The 20,844-nt window shown below is 46.2% G+C and overlaps 1 protein-coding gene across 1 annotated transcript in view; it reads left to right on the forward strand.

Moving 5' to 3' along the window:
- Nucleotides 1-20,844, forward strand: part of LOC144145246 (uncharacterized) — a 329,859-nt gene that overhangs the window by 205,834 nt on the left and 103,181 nt on the right. The window contains exons 14-16 of the mRNA XM_077676783.1: nt 3,200-3,421; nt 13,356-13,543; nt 15,258-15,412. Of these exons, the coding sequence (XP_077532909.1) occupies nt 3,200-3,421; nt 13,356-13,543; nt 15,258-15,412 (565 nt within the window). The remainder of the gene's footprint in view (nt 1-3,199; nt 3,422-13,355; nt 13,544-15,257; nt 15,413-20,844) is intronic.

The raw sequence follows: 20,844 nt of genomic DNA on the forward strand, positions 1-20,844 counted from the left end.
GAATATTCAGAAACGATTACCCGCGAGGTATGGGAAGCTTACGTCACCCGAAAAGAAAAACATTGTGTCAGTTCGCCATCGATTGCATTGTCGAGAACTGAGATGGCACTACTTGACAGTTCTTAGGCAAGCGCATGCGCATGACAAATATTGTATTCATTTTCAGCGAGATTGATTTACTCCACCTTTCACGTCATCTGAATTTTTCCTTAATAAGTTGTGTTTGTTGTGATTAATAAATCAGTTGGTAGTGTGCGCTCCTGTTGTGTGTAATTCGTCGTCCTTGTCCCGCCTAGCGCCAGAAATGTTCCGAGAATATGGTCCATTGTGTAATAACCTTTACGGAACCCTGCTTGTTCTTTAGGTTGACTAAATCTAAGGTTGCAGAAATTCGGTTAGCGATTACCTTGGTAAATACCTTGTAGACGACTGACAGTAAGCTGATCGGCCTGTAATTTTTCAAGTCCTTCATGTCTCCTTTCTTATGGATTAGGATGATGTTCGCGTGTTTCCAAGATTCCGGTACCATTGCGGTCATTAGGCATTGCGTATACAGGTTTGCCAGTTTTTCAAGTACAATTTCTCCGCCATCCTTCAAGAGGTCTGCTGATATCTGATCCTCACCAGGTGCTTTGCCCCCTTTCATTTCTTTCAAAGCCTTCCTTACTTCTTTGGTCGTTACTGATGGGATGTCTATCTCCTCTGAGCTACTGTCTCGTTCGGCATTATCCTGGATGTCCCAGCTACTGTACAGATCCCTATAGAGCTCCTCGGCTACTGTGACTAGTTCATCCCTATTTGTGATGACATTGCCTTGCTTATCCTTAAGTGGATACATCTGATTTTTCCCACGCCGAGACGTCTCTTCACTGCTTTCAGGCTACCTCTGTTGTTTGCAGCGTATTCGATCCTCTCCATATTATACTTCCGTATGTCAGCTGTCTTACGCTTATTGATTAACTTCTAGAGCTCCGCTGGTTCTAATCTGTCAGCTGCGGTAGATATTGTCATGGTTTGCCGTTTCCTGATTTGATCTTTCGTCTCCTGTGAAAGCTTTCCAGTATCCTGTCTAGCCATAGTGCCCCCGACTTCTACTGCACACTCCGTGATAATGTGGCAGGTTGTGGCTGGCTTCCTGTGTCGTAAGCTCGGCTTCCTCGTTAAGAGCGGAATATCGGTTCTGCAGCGCGATCCTGAATTCTGCTACTTTACGTCTTACTGTTAGCTCATCTATCGGCTTTTTTTGTACTAGCTTGTTGAGGTCCCTCCTCAGCTCTAGCCTAATTCGAGATCTTACCATACGGTGGTCACTACACCTTACCCTTTCGAGCACTTCCACATCCTGCACGACGCCAGGATTATCGCATAATATGAAGTCTATTTCATTTTTGTGCTCCCCATTCGGGCTCCTCCAGGTCCACTTCCGACTCTCTCGTTTACAGAAGAAGCTATTCATTATGCGTAGGGTATTCCGTTCTGCAGGCTCAACTGCTAGGTCCCCCCTGCTTTTTCTACAGCCGAGACCATGGTTCCCAACTGCCTTATCTCCAGCCTGATTCTTGCCTACTTTAGCATTGAGGTCCCCCATAACTACGGTATACTGTGTTTTTACTTTAGCCATTGCCGATTCCAGATCTTCATAGAGGCGTTTCACTACTTGGTCGTCGTGGCTGGATGTGGGCGCGTAGCCCTGCACCAGCTTGAGCTTGTACCTCTTATTGAGCCTAATTACAAGACCTGCTGTCCTTTGGTTAATGCTATAGTATTCGTGTATGTTGCCAGCTATGCTTTTATTGACTAGAGGTCCCACTCCCCTTTCTCTTCTGTCCTCTAGACTACGGTAACATAGGACGTGTCCATTTTGGAGCACCGTGAAGGCTTCGCCTGCCCTCCTAGCCCCCTAGGCCCTATTACATCCCATTTAATGCCCTCTAATTCCTCGAACGGCACCTCGAGACTTGTTTCGTTAGACAAGGTTCGCGCGTAAACGTTGCCAGGTTCAGATTCCATTGGCGGCCTGTCCGGATCCAGGGATTCTTAGTGCCCTCTGCTGCGTCACAGGTCTGACCGCCGCCGTGGTCAGTTGCTTCGCAGCCGCTGGGGACTGAGGACCGTGGGTTAATTGGCGTATTCATGGGAGGTTGTGGCCGTTACTACACCAGGGTGGCCAATCCTGCTCTGGTGAGGGAGTGCACTACCGCCAATGGTCGCCGGGGTCAGGCCGCATCCCAAGCCCCTTTGTGCAATAACATCAATACGCGAATTTTTTTTCAATCCGGTGGGAATTGTCCGGCACCGGGATTCGAACCACGGTCCTTCTGCACGCGAGGCGGGTGTCCTACCTCTACGCCATCGCTGAATCTTCGTAATACCTCTTAAAACACAACCGAATCGGTATTCACCAACTTAGGTAACGGAGTCCCATTCGTGGCAAGCAGTGTGCAAAAAGTAGCGTTTCTCTAGCGACCAGGTGTCTGTATGTTGTGTCTATATTTTGTTTTCCCGCCCTGAAAACCCAAACCTTACGTATCTTTGCCGTCCGACCACTTAATTCCGTCGGATGCGGGTTAACCAAGAGGGCTCTCGAACAAGTTAATCAAGCCGTGTGAAGGAAGCGCACAATGGATGCGAAGCTGCGCCAAAACAGGCTTAAAACAACCGTTGCCAAAGCAGACCACAACTGGCTCCCGCCGACTGGCCTGACCAGCGCTCGGAGAACGCTGGGTAACCATACGCCACGCCGTCTTCACTTGCTCCATGAGTGAAAACTGCCCTCCCGTGGCCTCCGCCATCAATTAAAGCGCGGGCCGCCGGTAGCAAATCGCGGAGGCTACGGCCATGCCCATCCCCAGCCGCGTGGGGTGTTTCTTGAGCAGCACTCCAGGAAGGATCCGTTGGCTGGTAGAGGTAGAATGCTTTGCGAATGAATGCTTCAGACACATGAGTGAACATTCTGAAGCTCTAATAGCGGCTTCCACAATAAAATATAGGTTTCGGCACAACGGCAGCGGATGCCGCTCGGTATATTTAAGAATGAATGCTGCTCAATGCCTACCGCTTATGTGTTTGGGACCAGTTATTAGTTGGACCGAACAGCATTACCAGGCTTTTATAGGCATTGAATGAGTTCCCACGTTGATTTATTGCCTTGTGCATGCGGATATTTAGGTAATATTTCATCGCTTTTTTGTGCACGCAGGAGTCCTGTGCTGTCGACATTCCAAACAAGGATGAGGAGACACCACTTTTGATCGCCGCCGAAAAAGGCCACTGGAGCATTGCGGCGAAGCTGCTCCTAGCTGGCGCGAATGTAAATAAGGGAGACGGGCACGGCGACACGGTGCTGCATATTTGCTTGAAGAAAGACTTGCGTGAAAAGGCGCAAAACTGGGATATGCCATCCACATGCGCAATGTGGGCGGTACGTATAACAGTCTTATTAGTATGTCCCCATAAAACAGTGGGAAGTGATACTTGGAAACGTTCTACGTTCTCTCTTACCCTTATCCAGGTGCTGTTTAGTTTGTTACTTGATTTTGGTGTTTTTGATCAGTTTCCACAGATTATTTAAGAATGTTGCCTTCAGCAGTACCGCTGTTCTTTCAAACTTCCCTTTGGCCATTGTACCATGTCAGCGTTGGCGATATATTCCCGGATCTGTACCATGGAAACAAGAAGGTTTTATGCGCAGATTCACAAAAAACTCAGCCTTATCAAAAAAGGTTCACGTTTATCGTGCGAACGCTACATGGGTAGGCTGCAAAAATGTTCCCGCCGACTCTTAATTTTCAGCACAACATAATAAGCCTATATAATATGTAGCACACAGTTCGAATTAAGTAGTTCGCAACAAGTTATAAGCGCAGATATTATATCACTGTCAGGCCACCAAGTTAATTAGATAAGCAAGGTCGGTTTTGGTCCGACTACTTATGCTAAAAAAATCAGGCTTGCATGAGCACCTAAACAAAATATATTTTCATTGCTATCTATCACATTATTTGCACAATGTATGATTCATAGAAAACTTGCAAAGGATTGCAAGAGTTCACAAAAGCACATAAGATGTGTTGCATTACAAAACGCATTCACTTTATTCAAGACGTTCACGAGGAAAAACAAGCGATATATGCACTGTCTTTGAGACAGGCACTGGCATGAAAGAATCTATGGGTACGTTTCTACCTCCCCTTGTAAAGCGTAGGGGCAAAATATTTAAATCCTGGAGAGTTATAGAAAATATACTGAAAACGTTGGTGCTTGCAAACAGATGTTTGATGGTACTAGTTTGTGTTGTGAAACCATCATGTCTTTTTTTATGTTTTGGGGAAGGTCAGGATAATTACAAAAAATTAGTGACCAGAAAAAAATCAAGTTCACTATTTGTTACAATGGCTCATGACATTAACACGCTTAGGTTATAATCACTATTTTGGCCAAAGAACTTACAGTAATGAGTAGCCCAGCTTGTCACGGTCAATACATGAAATTTTGCAAGGGGGGCAAAAGGCACACGCAGTGTTAAACCCCCATTTCTGCTTGAAAAATTTAGATATGATTTATTATTAATTCATATATTGGAGTAAATTTATTTGTACAATTTATATTCCCGAAAGAAGAAAAAGTAAAATTTTTTCAAGGTATCACGCCAGGGTGTCGAACCGGAACCGGAACCGAAGCGAAAACCGCAATAGAACCCAAATTTTGGCCCTTAACTAGAACCAAACCGAACAAGTATTTGTTCCGCCATTTCGGAACTGAACCCGAAGCAGACCGAATTGTACCAAGCGTTCCGAACTAGTTCGGGAGCTTTAAAACTGCAATTTCTTCTTTTTGGTTATGATGCTATGCCTCGCGTTCGAAGATAGTTTGTTGTGGCAACTAAGGGGTTGTATTTACAGATAGTGATTGAAATAATAAACGATAGAGGAGATGCAAACAAGGCAGCTGCGATATCCCAAGTACTGCACGCACACCAACATCAGCGAGCGTCTTCAACACCCTTCTCCAGCTTATGGGTCCGCTTATCCCAGAGGGCGCATACCCGCAGAGAGGGATTGGCCCCTGGTTATGTTTATAAGAAGGAGCCAAGAGTACGAGCCCATGACATGACCCCCGGCGGAAGAAGGTCCCCAGCTCCGACGCGCTTCTGTTGAGCTCTACATAGATCAAAGAACAGTCGTGTAAACGCGTTATCAGTGCAATTGCTGCACTGCTATCGGTTTGAACAATGTGATCGTCACCCGGCGACGCTAAAATTGCGCCCGTAAGTGCGACTTTTCCGAACTGAGAGGCACTCTTCGGATCGTGCGGAGTAATCGTAACCCTGGCTGAGTGTGAGGCCCCGCCTGGGGCAAACGACGCGACCCTGCGTGCGTAGGGAATACCAATCAAGACATGGCAGAAGACAACCAAATGCAACACGATGACATCGAGGAAAACCAGGATTCACCGGCCGCAGGCGAGTGGGTCATGAATCTCTCGAAGGCGCAACCCCGAAGAGACGGACGACAGCTAAGTCAGATCAACTTGCAGCCGCCGCATTCCTCGCCCCAAGAAGAGAAACCAAGACCTCCAAGGACAAAGTGAGCTTCCAGACCAGTGCATCTTCCCCTGGACGATTACAAATTAGTTCTCCGGCTACTAAACAGACTCAACGTTGGAAACCTCGCATCGTCTCAATTGTCGCTGGCTCTGTTACAGGCCACCAACACAACGTGGCGGCACGCAAACGTTAAACTACGGGTCGACGAGAAACAAAACACGCCAACCGTCAGCACTCCGGCTAAACAAGTGGCGGAGAAGTTGTTCCGAGTGACCAAGATCATGATCGAAGGAACAAAACATCTTGTGGAATTTCACGGGCTAGCCTCAGGCGATGATGTGAAGGGAATGATTAAAGGCTTCCCAAACTGACTGGCTATCCAAGAGATCAAAGAGAATATACTTCAGGACGGATTCAAAATCTACGTGGCGAGAGGAATGGGAAACGACTCGACAACTGTCCTTTTATCGTTCGCCGGACCCAAAGTGCCGCACTACGTCTGGCTTTATTGAGCGGAGTATCGGTGCACCCTGCACAAAAAGACCATGGCTGTCTGCGAGATATGCTACGAAGTGGATCACCGTTGCCCTGCCTGCCCGGAGCAAGGAACACGAGCTTGCGACGGGTGCAGCTTACGAGACCGGCCTCAGACCGCCCCTGCGTGGCCAAGTGCATGCTGTGCGGGGGAGATCACGTCACCGGTTCCAAAGGTTGCCCGGAACGATTCCTGACGCCGCACGTCATCAGGTAGAGACAGCGGCAGCAACAGCGCCGGTTGGAGACGACTCGAGACCAGACCCTAAGCTGTGGGCAGAGGGACCGGTCGGCAACGCCAAGCAGGATTGGGAGAAGCAGCTCCAGGCATCCCACGATGGACGGTAGCAGCCTGAGGAGGCGACAATCAAGATGAAGTTCCAGAATCAACGCAGCCGAACATAATCGCCACCACTCTCGAAGCAAGTTAGCAACCCGCCCATAGGACCAGAACAAGCCCTAACTGGTAAGCTGAGCCCAACGGGTCTCTCCCACAGCTCATTCCCAAGCTAACCCTCAAACACCTCCAACCTTACCCACATCTTGTGTGGATTGCAAACATATGTCTCAACTACTTGAGCAACAAAACACACTTTTAGCGCCACTCAAGGCTCGTTTAGATATAATTCGGGAAACACACGCAACACCCAATCAAAAAGGCAACAAACCGAATCCGCCCACAACAGAGGGCCCTGCTCTGTGACGAAAACACAACCGCCACCCCCACCTCAGATCCAAGACATGTTTTCTGAATTACCTAGTCGGCTGACTTCCATCACACCAGAACTCCAAAAGATCTGTTAAGAAAATCAGTTGAGCAAGAAATTCCAGTCCCTACGTTCCGATAACACTTCCCTCCTACGGGAAATTAGCAACGCCAGTAATTCAACCAATCACAACTATGACCTGGGAACCACACATCAAGAGAGGTCTTCTACATGCCCTATCAGAGCCCATAGCCAGAGCATCCCATACTCACGCACTCCCGACAACTGCATCACCGCATCTCTTCCAGATGGCCAGGTCCCAGTCTAATATTGCTACCATTCTTCAATGAAACTGCCGCGGTCTTAATCAAGAAGCAGCTGCCTTAAATCAGTTTATTACCACTCTTGACCCAAAACCACTGGTTCTCGCCTTGCAGGAGGCTAATTCATCAATCAAACTACCTGGCTCGGTCCCTGATTGTTTCATTGGCACCTTTCCTGTGCCTACTCTGGTGCATAAAACCATCTCATGAATTCATCACGTCACCCCACAACGGGGATGCAATAAAGTGCTCACCGAGCTCCTCTCCCCTTCGACTAAAACTAAGTATAGCCTTTTCATCGTGAATGTATATTCTCGCCCTTCTCAAAAGAGGTTTTATATCACCACCAGTATAAGATATACAAATCTTCTTGTGAATGGCAGACCATTGATCTGTACGGCCAGGACACCAAACTCAGCTCTTCAATCAAAATTCTCGACCTCACCATACAAGCAAATGCGCGGAGCGATCTGACCTTATCCAAATTTTCTAAGACATTCACTCAAGTTACACACATGCTGCAAGGCATCTCTAACCACCATCGGGGCATGAAAAAAGAAGGTATGATTAGACTGGTTCCAGCACTTGTGATCTCTAGAGTTACATACGTTGCTCCATACCTCTGCCTCACCAAAGGAGACTTGGATGCCCTTGACAAGCTCCTCCGCACGGCATTCAAACACGCATTGGGCCTGCCTATCAACACCTCTACTCAGCGGCTTCTACAACTGAGGCTTCATATACTGTTTCAGAATTAATTCAAGGCCACCTTGCCAGCCAACATTTCCGTCTCAATCAAACATCTGCGAGGCTTAGTTTACTCAAGCACCTACGACTCGCACACCCAGCCTCTCCTCCTGGTTTTCTTGTCCTCCCCAACGCTTAGAGATCTGCTGTACGGGTTCGCCCAATACAAAAACATGCACCCTGATCTCCACCCGGGCAGACGTCAAGCACGGAGTCAACCCCACGAGAACATCTATGGGAACACTCTAGACGTCGCGTATACAGACGCTAGCTCGTATACAGGCGGGAAGCACAAGGTTGCAACCGTCACCACCAAATTGGTCCTTATAGCCTGTACTTCAATTAACACAACATCACGTAGATTGCTGAGGAACTTGCGGTCGCATTTGCACTCATTCACACCAAGTGCGCCCTCATCTTAACCGACTCCCAAGCTGCCTGTCAGAGCTTCTTGGCGGGGAGAGTGGCCCCACCAACTTTCCGCCTCCTCTCCCAACATCAGCCACAAAGAAACGTCTCCTTCGTCTGGACACCCGCCCATTGTACATTGACAGGAAATAATTTTTCCCGTCATCCAGCCTCCGCACTATCCTCACAGGCCCCAGAAAAACAAGCGGAGTCCACGCCATCGGTTAAGTTCTATGAAATTACATAGTATTATTGACTCGAGAGACAACAATTCCCTCAACCTCACTCGAAGGTGTCCAAACCAGAAAAAAACAACTCTTCGTTGCATCCAAAGGAATGAATACCTTCGTCCATCCAATTCATTAAATCACATGTTTCCAACTCAATTTCCCGCGCAATGCACTTATTGCTCTAAGCCTGGCACACTTGTCCACATTTTATTAGAGTGTGCGCATAACCCTGACCTCCCACCCTTTTCTTCCCTTCTCCCGCTCCATGAGCTGTGAAGAACCTGATTACCAGCGACCACCTGGACGTCCAGAAACTACTGGCATCTAGGGTGTCACTGACCCCGTAATCACTTGTATTCCCGGACTATGGAACCGCTCCTACTTTATAGGGCTCGTTAAAGTGTAGTACTACTACAATATGACCCTCGGCGGCAGATGCAACGTTTGGGTGCTGAAGACGGCAGAAGCTGATGGCTGAACTTAATCGCGGAAAAAGTACGGCTTCAGGCGGGACACATGCACAAGTTACCGAAGAACTCGCTCTTTCGAGTGCAGACAATTGTAAAGAAGAAGCAGAAATGAGAATATATGCGAATATGAAAATGTAATTTCATCGTTAAGAGTTTTTTGTCCTGAGTGTGAACGCGCAGATTTTGACCTGGTTAAGACAAAACGCAGCTCCAAGTTAGCAATAGGAGACCTCGGAATGGTGTAATCCTCTTTGATGAGAGTAAAGCTGCGGTAGAAGGATTTCTGTAAAAGAAAAAAAAGGCAGTAACATTGAAAATGACAGTCAATCAATACACAAAATAGATACAGTGTCTGAGAGTCCAGCTAAAAGCCCTAGCGGCTTCCCTTGCAAAAACGACAATGGCCAAAGACCTAACCTAACGGTGACCTATGTTGAAATACAGCTGGAAGAGGGAAATGAAAAGAAAACGCTAGAGGCCAGAGGAAGACCTAGTACGACGTAACACAGGAAACAAAAATAGCAAAAAGTCGTTCGATTAAGGAAACATACCCACTGCTTGGTGATGTGTACAAAAATGAAAAGTATAGTGGCGAAGAGGCTGAGCCTGCGCATGTCAACCGCAGTGTGTTCTGCGTTCCGTACTTCAATGTTCCTCTATTTTTAAATTGCGATTTTTTCTCTGAACTGATGCAAATATGTGTGTAATTGGACTTGGGCGCTCCTTTTGGTATTGTGATGACTGCCCCAAGAAAGTGTGTAAGCGAGATTTGCGCGCTTCCTGTTACTTCAAAAACTGGTGATAGTTTGTTTTACTCTCATTTTTGAAGTTTCGTTCTCTTACCGGTGCTGTTTCATTTTTGCCCTCTCTGCGCGAAAACTTCAACCAGTCATATTGACTCATCTGCGTGGGGAAGGGGGCGGGACCAGTCAAGCTGTTCCTACAGCTAACTTTCCTGTTTTCCTAATGTCGAAGAATGCTAATGCAGGAATTATTATTCATAAAGTAGGAAACTTCGCTTCATTGTAGGAGAAAGATGCTTCTTGCACGGGTTGAATCGGAATGTAATCTGTTGTATCGTAATGTTTGTGACCTTTGGTTTTCGATGTGTTGTGTTGGCAGTAACAAATATGTGAAGTGGTTTCTAGAGCCAACATTCAACGGTGACGAAGAGACGTGTTTAATACCACAGATGTGTACCGTGTACTTCCACCATCTGGCTTTACCAGAAAAAAAAAGCAAAGAAAAGATACCGAGTGCACGTGACAGTGCACATCGTGAGGAGCGCCTGGCGTCGGCCACCTCGAGGTTGAAAAACTCTTTGCCCAGCATTCGTGGCGTGATTTCTCGGGCGTTGTCCAGATCACGTGCATTTTTATTTATTTATTTATTTATTTATTTGTTTTTTTGTTTATTTAATGCCAACAGCGCCAGCGGTGTCACTCACAGGGGAGGGGAAACACAATATAATACGAAGTTTCAATCACCCACACGTCAGCCTTACAGCAGATCGAACATTCACAACATGTGTAAAACGAGGATATGTATCTCAAACAAGCACCCATAAAACGCCCGAAATCATAGAACGAACAGAAAAACTGTCAAAACAAAACGAAAGAATGATTCGAAAAGAATAATCATACGATACGATGAACTAATAATAAGCACTAATAATACGATTCCGCAGGGCTGGTTGTTCTAATCGTGAATGGTCTCGAGAGAAAAAACACACCCTAAACGAATACGTTGTGCTAATTGTTTGCTTTACCTGAAATGCGTGATCTGTTCACGTTGCTATGTAGTGAGGAGGCAAGAGACGTTTTCCCCGGACTACGCGTATTTGACATTGATAAATGGTATGAAATAGTTTCAATCGTATTTTTTTTTTGCGGCGGGTTTGTTTTTTTCGCTCCCGTCGCAATTTATCCAACACCACATTTGCCCGAAAGAAAGGGCGCAGGTAAATTTGAAATTTTTCTCATCTCTGTTCGTCAAGTATCATCGGCAGATCCCATACCTCGCACGTATTACCGTGATTAATTTTTAGTGTGCCTTATTCAGCAAGTCTCTCCATGCTAAAAAGAAATCTCTTGCATTTTTACAAAGCCAACACTAAGTCCTATATGATCTAGCTGCCATGTAGTCAACCTGGCATTGCCAGTCAAAGTTGCGCATAAAATAAACATTTATGTATTGGTATTTTGTCACATGGCCTAATATTTATTCATACCAGACTTTTTTCCGGCTGTTTTTTTTTGTAAACCTCAAAAATGTTTTACGTTATTCAAATTCATGTCGCATTTTAAACAACACCACTGGCTTATTTTGTGAATACCATACTTAAGAGTATGTACATCTTCATGCGATTGAATTTTGGTGCAGCAAACAACCCCCTGCAAAAAGGCTCACGCAGAGTTAATTTCGAACGTGAGATGATATAAGAAAATTTGAAAAAGCGCGGAGCCATAACCGAACCCTCTGGCATGCCAGCTGTGACGTGCGCAATGTTTGACCGTAGTCTTTTGAAAACGACAAATTGCTTTCTCGACTCAAGGTGCGGCCTCAACCAGTTTACTATCTGTGGAATAACGTTTCACGTACTCATCTTGTCACTAAGAAAGCTGTGAGACACAATCTCAAAAGCTTTCATGAAGTCTAGGAACAAGGAGTCTACGAATAGTTTTTATATAAATCTTGGGCTGCATAGGGAAGGGGGTACAGACGCACAGATGATTGTGAGGAACACATTGATTGATTATTGTGTTTGGCTGAATAATGTCCCGTTGCCAAATACGACGCAGTTGTCTTTAAGAAAAACACGTTTATTGGAGCGAACTTGTGCTCCCCTAAGAACACAAAAATACAGTCGGTTTAGCAGCAGTCAACAAAGTGACGTGCGCAGGCGAGTGTTGGCGATTAGAATGCCGCGGCGTCTCCTCTGCACGAATTCATTATTGGACGCGAGTATTTCTCGAACCAGCGATTACATCCAGAAGACAGTAGATCAAAGAAGATTATTCTAGGCTGCTGACGTAGTCCCAAACGCCCTCCCTAAGAAAAGAGATAACATGTGCGGCAGAAAATTAACGAAGGGAACAGCGGCTTCAATTGGCACACGGATAACACAGATAACACAGTCCGGCGCAGCCGGTCGGGAAAAAGAAAACATAAACAAACCCAACGCTTGGTTCGCGGCAATATTATTTTTCTGCACCTTCTATGTACTAAGTAGTTTCAGCGTTCATATTTCGATTGCCTATTGGCTTAGGACACCGAGGCGTCGTCAGGCGTAACCACCGTTTACCCCGGTCCCCTTTCTTCTACGAAAAAAAAACTGAACTTCGCTCACATCCGCGCCTGAAGTGGGGAGCACAGACGCCAGGTTCGCACTACAGATGCCGAGCTCACGAAGCCGGTTCAGCGGGTTCTACGGCCTTGTAATTCGGTCGATTTTCGCAGAGTTATGAAAGCAAGCCGGGCGAAATGATCCGTGTTTTTTTAGTCATACAGGATTTTCAGTGGCTAGTTCGGACATCCATGTGAGGTGCAACAGCCGATTCTCCGACGAAAGGGCAAGGGCCGCCCGCTGTGTTCTTTCTTCAGCCTGGCATCACTGGCCTGGCCAGCCTGGTACCAGGCCAATTTTTGGGAAAAACCTCTTAACCAGGAGAGGTAATGTCACGAGTCACGGGCAATCTTGAGAAGGGATGCGCCAAAACCCAATAAATAAAAGAGGATGACCTGACATTTGAATTCCCTGCCAAAAAATTGCCCAGCCAGGGAGCGCCCAGCATTGCTATCGGCATCAGGACTAAACGATGGCAGGCGTGAGTGCTCGGACCCAGTAGACGAAGAATTCACGACCCCAAGTCTGTAACTGTCAGCGCACTCTACCTCGGCTCTGTGCATGGGGATAGTAAAGGTGCCTGAAGTGGGGGCATCCTACTTACACCGCTTTCAGTTAGTAATTCTTACGTGATTAATCACACCTGCCTCTCATGCAGGCGTAGAAGCGCCTGGTTTATGAACTTAGAAGAATGATGGAATGTCCCATATGGGTTGCTGGGGGCGGATTTGCCCTGCCCTAGAGCCGCATCATTAAAACAATTTCATGATGTGGGAGCGCAGCGGTACTTTCTGAAGGATAAGGAAAGAGGGTGGTAATAGTAGAAAGGGAGTGCTCCATTTTTGTATGCAGGTTAAGTTGCTCTACCATGGGAAAAAGCGGGAAGTTTCTTCGACGCGGAGTCATGAATCCACTACAGTATCCTATGATGCCAAGGATATTTGTATATTAAGAAACTTGTGTTATTTTAAGTGCCCTCAACAGGAAAAGAACTTTCGTAATACTTTATTTATCCAAATACCGTTTTCTGGCTCGCCCTACGCAGGTTGACGAGAAAATCCCGGAACGTTGGCAAGTAGGCATCGAATTAAGGCAGGTGGTGGCGTGCTTTCTCGTGCGGAGTGGAGCAAACATTCATTGCCCCAACAAAGCAGGAATAACTCCACTAAACATTGCTTGCAATCTAAAAGAGCCGGCCGTGCAACTTCTGGAGTTGTTTTCTGCTGAACGTGGGTAAGTCAACAGTTTTCTAATTCACCTTGACATATGTGATAAAATAGTACGTATTTGGTTTATGCTCCATGCATTTGCAAGGCAGGGCTATGTTATACCCCCTTTGGTGTATAAGGAGTTGTAAAAAAAAACGCTTACCTGTACAAAGTGCTTCACATTAAAATGCAAGAAAAGCTTTTCCTATGCAACACGTCAACAAATCCATCTAAACACTAATACGCAAACAACCTCTTCCCCTAGTGCCTGGGATAATATTATTTGGTATGAATTTATATCACGGTTTTCCTTGTTTTCTGTAGCTACCATTTTGTGGACGGCGTTAATCTAATAATTCCGGTAGCATTCAAGGTAACGTTACGCTTCTAGCAGTGCAATTGATAATATCGTTCCGACTTGAGTGATTTTAACGCAATTCCTATTTCACCTTTGGTCTTGAGATGTCTCAAGCATTTCCATTGAACTAGGTTTAAAAAAACCAAAGAAGTGCTCTTCAAGGTTTATTTTACGTTTCAGTCACGCAGGTCAACAGACCACCGATCCCAGAACGTTATAACAATTTAATTCATCACGTAACGCCTGCGTTTGAATAAATGTAATATCATTTAATCGGACCGACAAGCAGACACGGGTTTTTATATGACAACGGACAGCAACAAATAGGCGCTATTCGTTGAAAAGTTTAGCGGTTAATTTCTTCGCTAGGCAACACTGGAAACGGCCACAGCAATGGCCGATGGGCCAGGACACGGCGCGGTTTGAGCAACTGCGCCCGCACTCCGAAGAAAAAAAAACACCGGCGTACGTCATCTGCTCCGTTCCATTCCGATTCTAAACGGTTGCGTCAACAGAGATGTTACTAATCGCACTCACATTGAACTCGAGGGAATACTGTGCGTTCGGTGAGATAGAGTTCATAACCTGAAACAGTATTGTGTTTCACAGTCGTAATTAGCACGAACAAGTATTGCCATCCTGCGGAGCCCTACGTAACGAGTAACGGCGCACCACGGCCGGCCTAGAGCGGCAGCGCGCGCTTTGTTGATACGGCCTTCGCAGCGAAGGCGGCGGCGGCGGCGAGAACAACGCAGCTCAGTCTCGACGTGAAGTTCCACCCCCAATGCGCGCACGCCGCTGCTCTATCCCTGCCGTGGGCGCACTCACATGGTTGCATGGAGTAGAAGAGGGGTGCATGATCTGCGGGCCGTGCGCACATCACTTAGCAAGAGACGCTTGTCCACAGATATGGCGGCGCACACTTCGTTGCCTGCATGCATTCCGCGCCATTGAATACCGGCTATACAGGTTTTATATACAACGTTTATACGTTTAAAACATATACTTTTATATACAACGAGCAGCAACAACAAAGTAAACAAAGGGGTAGGTGATTTAGCAGCTGCCACGCAGTGAGGTTGCCGTAAAATTCTATATCCAACCAAACTCACGTTGTATTTCCGCAGCTCGCTATACTGCACTTCATTCACCATAGTTAAAGCTGGAACATTGCATGAAAAACTTCATTGTTGCTGTTTTCCATCTTTTTAGAATAACGTTAGCAGCCTTGTCTTAATATATTCTCATCTTCTTTCCGCTATTTCTATGTAAGATATAAGTTCAGAACATTTGCTGCTGTACAAAAAAATGAAATATTAAATGAAAATTCTGAGAGGCTTGGTTACGCGTATGTTACCATTGCCATTGCCTAATTTCGCAGGAATGCGGAGAGCGGGACATGCAACAAATGCTTCAAAACGGCCATCGCTGCATCTGATACAACGGGTGAACGTTGCTTATACTGTCATGACTGTGGCCGCCGTATATCAAGCTGTGGTTCTTGTCAAAAGTACATCGTCAGAAGGACTCCAACTAGTAAGTTACATATTGTCAAACGTCGTCTTTATGCATAGCGGTTCCGCTTTGCCACAAAAGTTCAAACAAATTTCGTTCTTTAAAACTTTTGATTTGAATTTTGATTTGAGTACTTGAATTTTTTCACTTCAGTGTGTCGGAAAAACTTTGCTTCTTCGTAATAGAAATGCATTTTTTAGGTTCATGTAATAATATTCGTCAGTTTTGATCCAAACGTATGTCTGCCGATGCTTACGAAACAGAAATTCGTGCCTCGCCGCCAACACAAGACCACATGGTCGGATTCCCCAACTATTTAGGCAGAACTGCGGTTAAAACCACTACCAGGACACATGCACCCCATTAACAATCAAGCCCGCCGAATCGCACGAGCCAGGGCATGTACATAAGGTGTGTCAAAAACCCACTTCAGAACTTACATTGACGCGTTTCCTTACCTTCAGCGGCCTGCCTATGCGGTATGTGTCACCAATTCAACAGGTACAGAAATCACCTCCCTCACCGTCCGTACAAGACCGACCGAAACTGCAGAGAAGCTGGATATTGCCCTAGCTGCAACAACTAGGGAGGACACCATCACAGTGCTTAAGCATGCGAAAGCAGCATGCCGCAGTTATCCACGGGGATGCATCCCCACAACAGCCCTTCGCACCCTCGAAACAAAGGATCAGTTACCTGAGATAGAAATCCTGTGGCTACCTGGTCGCACATCCCTCACGGGTATCGACGTAGCCCATGCCGCTGCCCGCGGTAATGTGTACGGGGCCAGTATCTATGAGGGACAAACATCACCTGCTGCTCCCGAGACAGACCCTCTCGTAAAATATAGAGATATTGGGACCCACTATAGCGTAAGGAGAGTATTCCAGCCTCCACATCCCTAAATATCAAAAACGAAGGCCGCCAGCCTCCGAAGAATCCCAATTGCACCCTTCTTTATGCCATTTGCACAACCCTGCACCCGGCCACCTGCAATCTCTGTCCCTTACCCGGCACCCTATACCGTCATGTATAGGATTGTGGACAAACCCCACCCTTTCCCTCTAACAAGCAGTGTGGTGACGGCCTGAAATGTCCGGACGCTAGGACCCAGCGTATACTGGTGAACATGGTCCGAACTGTTAGCCACGGCCAGGACATCGCGGAATAGGGACGCCCCCCACCGCGATGGTGATCTAACAGCCGTAGGCAGCCTCATAACCTTCAATCTAGCGCGTGGGCTAATTTCGGTACTAGTGCCACATCATCCCCTGGTAGCCTGGAGAAACAATCATCATGAAGAGCGACTTCAGTGCGCGTAGTGCATGCACTGTTAGCAGTCCCCACAGCCTTTCCCCTAAAACAACTTGAAGGGAGCAAGCGCAACAAAGCAGCCATGTGTTCCCAGGCTGATTATCTGAAGCAAGAATTACCGCGGTCATCAACAAGTGCCATAGGAGCAGAACAAATGAGGCCGCCGTTCCCGCCCGGCCGTCACCGCCTCGTTACCCCTCTTCACCGCAACCCCCTAGCGAGTGACCGCCTAAAACCACTAACCACGCCCACCAGGGACCGGGAAAGGAGAGAGCCGCAGTTTTCATTATCTGATATTATCATCGTTCAGAGTTAAGCGGCACAGCGGTACTGCTAAATGTTGGCGACTCGTACACGTGCGTACGGACTCGAGTTCGTGATAAAACTTGTTTGCACTACTCCGCTGATGAGTGCATGTACTCACGAGTACAAGCAGTCGCAATTGCGATTTTGATGAGTGTTGTACTCATGAGTACTCATTGTCAAGAGTACTGTGTACTCGTGAGTACGGAGCACTCACGAGTACTAACATTCATGAATACACAGTACTCACAGTACTCTGTACTCTTGACTACTGTGTACTCATGAGTACTATGTACTTATGAGTACTCGTACTCAGGAGTACCTAGACTCAAGAGTACTGTACTCATGTGTGCTCATACTCATGAGTACCCTACTTATGAGTACTGTATTCACGAGTAGTGGACTTGCACCTGTACAAACTCGTCATCGTACTCACTTTTTGAATCGGGGTTTGTACTTACTCATTATCGTACTCACTCGTGAGTTTGAGTACAAATGAGTGTACTCACAAGCGAGTACGCCGACCTATGGCCAAGCCGCCGCAGCGCTGTCACCTAAATCTAGCTGGTCTCGCTGGTGGCTATCAGCAGGCTGCGCTGCACATATTGAAGGCTACACGTTTGCGCGTTGTTTTTAGCAGTTTTGACCTCTGTACGTTCCTTGGGCTGGAACGGCGCCAGCTCGAACATCATTTGAGCACTTTATTCGCGTTACGTGCACAAACTCGACGTCCAGCGAGAACCACTGATGCGCAAACAATACAGACAAGGTTGTCTCCCACAGCACACGCAGGACACAAGTCCTATCCTTCTGCTAAGCTTCTCGACACACGAACGAGTTTCACACCTTTCGCTACCACCAAGCAAAAAGACTTCTTGTTGCGATTGGTACTGCTGTTCATGTCATCTCTTTTTCAGCAACAGAATATCACATAGAGCACACACGAGCAGAGATGGGCGCATACAAATGGCAGGGGGGGGCACCCCCCCCCCTAAGATGATAAGGGGGCGCCACATTTGTTGCATACCTTTGCTCAATCGGAGCGGCCCCGCAGGGTTAGGACCACGTGTGTGTTTGCACAATAATATCATCCGAAGAACATTCATGTTACCTTCCAAAAGCTGTTTACTTTCAACCCCGGAATGGCGAGGACCAAAAGCAGGCCGTTGTGACAAACACTTTATCACTCAGTTTTCATTTTCGCATCTATAGCAGAGATTACCTCCTTTCTACTTTTCCTCGTAAGAAACGTGCCTAGCACCGAGCAAAGGAGCTGGAATTGCCAAGCGTATATGTTGCAATTCACTCTCACTGAGAAATATTGATAACTATTCCTCGTCTTTGCACTGCGCTCTGACCGTTGTATGCCGTCAGTGGCAAAAGGTAGGGAGTTGCAGGTGGAGGGGGGGGGGGGGGCACCACTACATGAGACGCGCTCGGCCTCGCCGTGCGGCAGAGGCTGCAGCGGTGACCGTTTTCGTGCATGCGCGCCACCAGTCGCGCTGGGGAAGAAGCGGACACTAAAAATGACCGTGTTTTCCCAGGCCTGCTACATTTAGGAGCGTAATAACAGAACCAAAACTAGAAAAAAGCAACATCGGGCTGCCATGGACAGCACCTGCGCTCGTAGAACAATCATGTATTCTTCCTCCTCTTTTAATCCTCCTCCGCCTCTGGTTTTGTGATGTACTGATCTACTGGCTAACCTATAGCAGTAGATCTACCAGCTAACATACACGCTTTAGATCCTATACGGATGCAGCAGCAGATTTGCCTTGCGAGAACCGGAGAACCCTTGCGAGAACCCTTGCGAGATTTGCAGCGAGAACTCCGTCACGTCACCATCACGTCTCCGTTTTCCGTCATGGGCGCCGTTTTTCGGCCGATTTCTCGCCGAAAAGGGTGCGACGGTGACGGGAGGCCGAGCTCTACGTTTCCGTCATGTCGACGTGACAGGACCATGCCCCGCGCTAAACCGGCTAATCAGAAAACAAATTTTTACGGCTAAATTTAGCGCAAAGTGAGCACAAACCATTTTCTTTACTTTTCAGATTAAAAACGCTCAATTATAGGCTAAACTGATTACTAGGAAGACGACCCTGTAATCTGACGGAGAGCTCGAGTACGAACGCTACTTGATTACGTCTCCGTCGCGGTTTCTTGGCGTGACGGTGCCGTGACGGAGAAGGTGACGTCTGTGTGAATGAGGGCTTAGGCGGTTAAAAGTTCGGAAGAAAGCGTTTCCCCAATAATGAAACGAAACGCCATTAGCTATTGCTGTGAAGGCACAGCAACTGCGTGCGTCGAGGAAACTTGGTGCGCAAGCTCTCTATTGGCACTTATTTTAAAAATATACTGGTAAAAGTAAGGAGGCAATACTACTGAATAGCAATCAAAGTAATCGCACCGGCGCAATCTGGCGGCAGCGTACCCTCTCAGAATCCACAGCAGCTGGCAAGTAAACTATTGACTTCTTAAAAAGAAATATTTGACTCGCTTCGTCTTTCTTTCTCGAGAAATTCCTCAAAAGGTAAAGGACGGATACTATTAGGCATCATCCGGGAGCCTGAAATAAACCTTATTATTGCTAAAATATCTTGCCAAGTACATTACACACACGACCGTTTAATGCCCTACATTTGCACAAATTTGCAGAATTGTAAAAGAAACTCATCCACTTCTTCTAATATCGTACTTCAACATAATCGGTTGGATAGAATATTAAAAAAACAAAAAGAAAAACTAAATAGTAGGGCCGCAACTTTTGAAATATCCGTAAAATTGTTGGTAACAGCCAAACTGTCTAACGCCCTCCATTTGCACAAGAATTGAGATGTGTGCTAATGGGATTTATGTGCACACATAAATGTAACGTGCACACATAAATGTAACGTCCGCAACAAAAATGTGCACACAGTAGCACACATAAATGTAAAAACATTTATGTGTGCTACTGGGATAAATGGAGATAACGGCTCTGATGGGCTTTCGATAAACATAAAAAAAAGAACGGAATCCACCAATAGCAACTTTACAAAAATTAACTTACGAAACAAAATCTGCGTGTTATGCACCTACTCGGGACCACTAAGAATAAACAAAGAACCCGTAAATGTACTTTGCAAATAGAACAAAAAAGCGATACTGGAGAAAACGTGCAACGCCCTGCATTTTCACACAAATGAATACTTGGGTAAGTGGCACATCGTTATTTGAGCGTGAATGGCGATGAGTGGTCGTACGCAATTTCGCAAAACCGAAAAATCAGACAAATTGCAAAACTACAAATTTAACAAAAATACAGGTACGATACCCTACATTTATATCCTGTACAAATGTTCCAAGAACACGAACAGTAACCAAACAAAGCGCGCGAGAGAACGTTGAAAATATGAACGAAAACTATGAGGAATGAGCAAATCGTGTATAACTGTATATATGTATAACTGGCGGAAGCAACACACTTTGTAGTTGTAATATGTTAAATGCGGGTAGTTGGTGAAATAGGATATATAAAAAAAATTAAAAAATAGTTGAAACAAAGATTACAAGAAACAAATTCACGAAATCAAAAATATGCATATTACACATTTCCCACCAAGAAGAAAGAATGCAAAAAATCTCGGAAGAGAACGTTGTAAATACGAATAAAAAAAGAGAAATATGACAAACCGCGTAATGCTCTACACTACCACAAAAAAAATGTATACCTAGCGGCCGCAAGATATTTTTTCTTCATATTGGATTAGTGTCATACATACCCTTGAAAAATAAAAACATAGAAACAAGTTACTACCAAACAAACTGACGCCATTAACAATGTACCTCCTATGCCT

The sequence above is a fragment of the Haemaphysalis longicornis genome, unplaced genomic scaffold (assembly GCF_048455015.1).
Source record: "Haemaphysalis longicornis isolate Haplotype H1 unplaced genomic scaffold, Haemaphysalis longicornis Haplotype H1 scaffold_7, whole genome shotgun sequence".
Lineage (NCBI taxonomy): Eukaryota > Metazoa > Arthropoda > Arachnida > Ixodida > Ixodidae > Haemaphysalis > Haemaphysalis longicornis.